Raw genomic sequence first — 6,398 nt, 5'->3', positions numbered from 1 at the left:
AAAAATGAAAATATAAATTCACTCTTAACGAGATCAAAAATGAAAAATTACAAATAATAAGACAAAAAATTTGTTGACCTTTTGTAGATTAACAAAAAATTATCCAAACGGTATATGTATATTTGTTTTTGTTTTTTTCTTGATTGTCTCAAATATTACTCCATTTTGTACATTTACTATCATTTTTTATCGTTCTTATAAGTAATAGTCTAATACACATATTAACTACGTATTGGGGAGCTGTTTTTTAATGAATTAAATAAAGATGAAATGATAAGTTTGTAAATTCTAATAATTTTTTCAAATTTATGTGATGTTCATAATTTTCCGTTAAAACATTTTAGAGAAGTAAACAAACATACTCCGAGTTAATAAATAAAAAATAAAATAAAACAACATTTATTCTATTTTTGTAAATAATTATCATTTTAATTTTTACAAGTTGGCAACTAGAAATATATATATATATATATATATATATATATAATATAGAGATTCTTAATAAATTGTTATTATTATAGGACAACTACGAACTATATATTAATTTGAAAATTAATAAACGTGCAAAATACGTGGTGATCTACACAATATAACTTTTAAATAAATTCAAGTTGAAGTGTTGCAATAGTACTACCTCGTCTAGCTAGCTACTATAAATACTGGAATGTTTGCTCTCACCAGAAAAACAACAAAGTACTTATAAGCTAGAAAAGTATTCAATATTTTAAAAATAATAAAAATTAAATATGAAGGTTTTTATGATCTTGCCTTTGGCAATTGTTGTTCTTCTTTGTAGTGTACCAGCGACAGATGCCGCAATTCGAAGCTACACTTTTGTTGTATGTTCAAAATTTGTTAGACAATTAATTAATCTATTTTTCATCTGTTGAATTTGATATATGTTTCTTATGAAATTTATTTATATTAATTTTCATGCATGTGATTAATTTATAAATATGCATGCGCGCAGCTTGAAGATACAGTATACACGAAGCTTTGCGAGAACACGACCATTTTGACAATAAATGGACAGTCACCGGGGCCGACTATTGTTGCAAAAAAAGGAGATTTAGTCATCGTTGATCTTATTAATCGTGCTAATCATAGTATAACCATCCACTGGTATATATATTATAACCTTTTAATTTCGCTTAGTTAAGTTAAAATATTTTTTATTAATCATATATATATATATAATAAGATTTTTAGGCTTATTATACACACAAATTAAACAAAAGTTTATAAGTAGTACGTACTTAATTAATTACCAAGGCATTTAAAAACTTGGGAGATTTTTACAAACATAGGAGATTCGAATTAACAAATTCAATAAGATAGTTTTGCCAACTAAATTAATATCTTAGAAATATTATTTTCTTTAATTTGAGCTAGCTCACATTCTTGCTTAATTAGCTAATTTCATTCAAAGCTTTAAGTTGTGCGTGTTAATAATAGACGTTGCACATATCCTAAATCTTCAGTTTGTGAAAATCAAATACAGTACTAGTCGATTCGATCCGATTCGTTCCATATATATGTCGCGACTTGTATACAAAAATTAAACTATATATTCAAAAAAATTGCTTGCTTGATAAAAAATAATGCTTTCAATATCTCTTGAATTAATATATATATATATATATATATATATATATATATATATATATATATATATATATATATATTTTTCAAGGCATGGAGTGAAAATGCCAAGATATCCTTGGTGGGATGGCCCCGAATTCGTGACCCAGTGTCCCATCAAACCTGGCCAGAGATTCAAGTACAATATTGTGCTCTCCGACGAGGAAGGTACCCTGTGGTGGCACGCACACAATGACTGGTCGCGCGCTACCGTCTACGGCGCACTCGTCATCTTACCCAAGGATGGACAGAGCTATCCATTCCCTAAACCCGCCGACGAATTCCCCGTTTTAATCGGTACATATATATATATATATATGTTTAATTTTTTCATCCACCATTTAATTATTCAATCAATGTGTAATGTAATTAGATTTTGCATGCGTTTGCAGGGGAATGGTGGAAAGCTGATATACAGGAGGTTATGGAGGAATTTCTTGCAAATGGAGGAGACCCTAATAATTCTGATGCTTTTCTTCTAAATGGTCAACCCGGTGATCTATATCCATGCTCAAAACAAGGTTTCACTTGCATGTCTTAATTCGATCGATCGAAATATATATATATATATATATATATATATATAGTTAACTTAATTCTCTATAAAATATTAATTATAATCCATGAAACTAAATAATATATATATATTATTGTACACGTACGTACATGCACACCAATTTATAAATCAATCATTAAATATTCATGCACATTGAATTAATATTAAACTCATGCATGCATGCAGATACGTTCAAGGTGACGGTGGAATTCGGAAAAACCTATTTATTCCGTCTGGTGAATTCAATAATGAACAACATCATGTTCTTCAAAATCGCCAACCATAACATCACTGTCGTCGGATCAGACGCGAGCTACACGAAGCCATTAAACAGCGATTACATAACAATCTCCCCAGGCCAAACCATAGATTTCTTGCTACATGCCAATCAAATACCTAGTCACTATTACATGGCTTCCCGAGTTTATGCCAGTTCGGGAATTTTCGACAGGGGCATCCCCACAGGTATCATAGAATACGCGGGAAACTACACCCCTCCGACGAATCTGACCGTCCCCGACTTCTTCGAATTCAACGACACCGGTGCAGCGGTGGCTTTCACAAACCAGCTCAAAAGCTTGGCCGACAAAAAACACCCGGTCGACGTTCCTCAAACCGTCGACAAAAGTTTATTCTTCACCCTTTCGGTGAACACACGCAACTGCAGCAGCAACAGTAGTACATCATGCGTCAGGTCCGAAGGAGACCGGCTTCTGGCAAGTGTGAACAATATAACGTTGTTGCTGCCGCACACATCGATTCTTAATGCTTATTACTACAAAATACCAGGAGTTTACACAAAAGACTTCCCTGAATCGCCCTTGTATAAGTTCAATTACACCGGGGAGATTACATCTAACCTAACCGATCCTCAGAACGGAACTCGCGTGCTTGTTCTTGAACATAACACTAATGTGGAACTCGTGTTCCAAGGGACTAATATCGTGGGAGGGATTGATCATCCTATGCACTTACACGGGCATAGTTTCTATGTTGTCGGGTCCGACTTAGGAAACTTCAACCCAGACATACATCCCAAGAACTACAACCTCAAAGACCCTCCTTTGATGGAGACAATCGCGGTTCCGAGAAATGGTTGGACCGCGATACGATTCAAGGCAAACAATCCAGGTACTTCTTCAACTTTAATTTGAGAGAGTATTTATATATAATTATAATATTGTTTAATCATTTCATTTTTAATGCAGGAGTTTGGTTCATGCACTGCCACTTTGAGAGGCATGTAAGCTGGGGAATGGGAATGACATTCATCATCAAGAATGGCAAAGGCGGAAAAGCTCGGATGGCTCCACCACCTCGTGATATGCCTAAGTGCACTTGATAATTAATTAATATATAAATTATAATAAGGGAAACTTGTTGTCAATTATTAATCATTCAATGTTTTGCTGTTTTTGTAGGTGATTTTGTTGTTTATGTTTTATTTGTCCGGAAGGGTACGATGAATAAAATGTTTTTTTCATGTTTATTGAAGATATTAAATATATATCAAGCTAATTATAACTAATTAATATGCACGTGGGTACTTGGATATATATATAAATATTAGTTGTAATTAATTAGTCGCCGCCTTTTAATTATTTGCACCAATTAATTACAAACACTTGCTTACAAATGAATATTATGTACGTATATTAATTTAGGAAAACCAATCTAGCTCTTTCTATTTCAAATTTTTTTTTTTTCCATCAGTACCACATTTATGTACAATTCGTATTAGATTTGAGGGGACCAAAAAAGCCATAGTAAAAATTTCCACCAATTATTGGTGTTGACTTAGGATAAACCAAATTAAATTGCATGTGAACTAATATTAGTTGGATTCAAAGGAATTAATTATTAAACGCGGGTACTTTTTTCAATCAATTATTTAAATTTCATACATACAGATATATACATACATATATCTATCTATATATATATATATATATATATATATATATAGCTTCCAGAAAAAAAACTTTCACAGACACACACACACATATATATATATAATAATTAATTAATAGAGCAATTTTTTTTCTGATAATAAACTATAAGACGCTTTGTTGATACTCTAATTTATATTAAACCAACAGAAAATATATAACTCGTCCATCATGTATGAATCTGCCTAAGAGAATTAATTAATAGAGCAAATTTTTCATGGTATAAATTGCAATCAGCCACATCCGCATTAATTAAATTAAATTTTTTCATGATTAATTAATTAATTAATAGGCTAATTGCCTCTGTTGGGTGTTTTCGGTTTTTTTTTTCCCATTAACTTGTCCATTTTTTGGTTTTGATTATTAATTTTTCAAAAATTGGTTTTGGTGTAGTAACTTTTAATTTTTGGTTATTTTGGTCTAATTGCTGATGTGACAGTTTGACACATCAGAATTTTCCGGTTTTACGTCATCCGTTTGACCAAAATAACGAAAAATTAAAAGCTAGTGTACCAAAAACAATTAATTAATTGTCTAACAATATTAGTTTGCCGAATGAAGTTATTATTAATTATTTTGAGAAAATGTCAAGTCTTAGGGTTAAATAGTGAAATTTGAAATCTAAAAATATTATTTAAATGAGAACACTATATTTAATCTTTTGTTATGTGATGATTATATATATATATATATATATGATATTTTAGTATGACCGGCTGCACTCCTTTGATAAAATTTCTAAATCCGCCTCTGGTGGGCACTCCCCGCCACAAAACGAGAGATCTAAGATTTTCTCTACTTTGTTTTCTCCAAAACGTAAAGATAATTTTTTCTCTTTTTATATTAACTAGAAAAAGTCATGTGCTATGTACGTGGGAACATTTTTTGTTGTCGATAAACGTTATTACATAAATTAATTGATATGAGAAGATATTAACACGCCGTTAATAAATAAGAATGACATTCATAATCAAGAATGGCAAAGGCAGAGATGCTCGGATGGCCCCACCACCTCGTGATATGCCTAAGTGCACTTGATAATAAATAATAAATAATAAGGGAAACTTGTTGCATGTGAATTATTAATCATTCAATGTTTTGATGTTTTTGTAGGTGATTTTTGGTTTTACTTATGTTTTGGAAGGGTACTGCTCTTGTTTGAAATTAATTATATTATAAATTGCATGTTATTGTGGATGAATTAAATGTTTTTTTTCATGTTTATTCAAGATATAAATATCTTAAATATCAAGCTACTTATATGCACGTGGGTACTTGTATATGTATAATTAATTAGCTAGTTGTAATTAGCTAGTTCACCGCCGTTTAATTATTTGCACCAATTACAAACACTTGATTATTAATAATAAGGGAATTAAACTTGTGAATTCATACATTGCATGTTTTGCTGTTTTTGTAGGTGATTTTTTGTTTTATGTATGTTTTGTCCGGAAGGGTACGTAATCTTGTTCGAAATTATATTATAAAATGTTATTGTGTATGAATAAAATCTTTTTTTCGTGTTTATTGAAGATATATATTAAATATCAATTATAAGTAATATGCACGTGGGTACTTGTATATTTAGGAGAAGTGGAGAACCAAGCTCTTTCTATTCAAATATATGTACAATTTAATTGTATAGATTTCATGAGGGGACCAAAAAAATTTAGTAAAAAATTTCATCAATTATTGGTGTTGAATTAGGATAAACAAAGTTAGATTGTGAACTAATATTAATTAGTTGGATTCAAAGGATTTAAAATATATATAATAAAATTGTTTTTTTAGTCATCTATGTTTGTCACTTTGCAATTTCAATCCTTTATACACTAGTAGAAAAGTTAGAATATACTTCGCCAGTTTTTACTTCGGCAATCAATATTGCAAAGTAATATACATATATTTACTTTGTTAATAAGATTACTGAAGTAATATGAATTTTAGACTTCTTCAAATAAAAAACACGGGCTTCATTTAAAATTTTAAGTTGTATTTTATTTCGCATTATGTATTTGATGAAGTAAAAAATGACAAAATTAAATTTATATGCATAATTTGTGAAGTAAAATCTAGAAACGATATTTTTACTCTTGCTCCATCGACAAACCCGTTCTCTCCTTCTCTTAGGGTTTTCTCTCTCGATCTCCACTTTGAGGCCAAAAATCGCCGATCCAGCACAGCTTCGGAGAGGTGACTATGGTCAGGAAGGTTTCTGATCCTTTTGCAAAATATTGTATGGGTTTTTGTTG

At 30.7% G+C, this 6,398-nt stretch overlaps 1 protein-coding gene across 1 annotated transcript; it reads left to right on the top strand.

The window, feature by feature from the left end:
• The first annotated feature begins 711 nt into the window (after positions 1-711).
• LOC140884146 (laccase-14-like) lies at positions 712-3,643 on the top strand. Its single transcript, XM_073290815.1, has 6 exons — positions 712-839; positions 971-1,122; positions 1,694-1,938; positions 2,034-2,162; positions 2,384-3,328; positions 3,406-3,643. Exons 1-6 carry the CDS (start codon positions 747-749, stop codon positions 3,537-3,539), a joined length of 1,698 nt encoding a protein of 565 aa, XP_073146916.1. The 5' UTR covers positions 712-746; the 3' UTR covers positions 3,540-3,643.
• Positions 3,644-6,398: the final 2,755 nt, after the last annotated feature.

The sequence above is a fragment of the Henckelia pumila genome, chromosome 2 (assembly GCF_033568475.1).
Source record: "Henckelia pumila isolate YLH828 chromosome 2, ASM3356847v2, whole genome shotgun sequence".
Taxonomy (NCBI): Eukaryota; Viridiplantae; Streptophyta; class Magnoliopsida; order Lamiales; family Gesneriaceae; genus Henckelia; species Henckelia pumila.
This window is presented reverse-complemented; position numbering and strand designations above follow the sequence as displayed.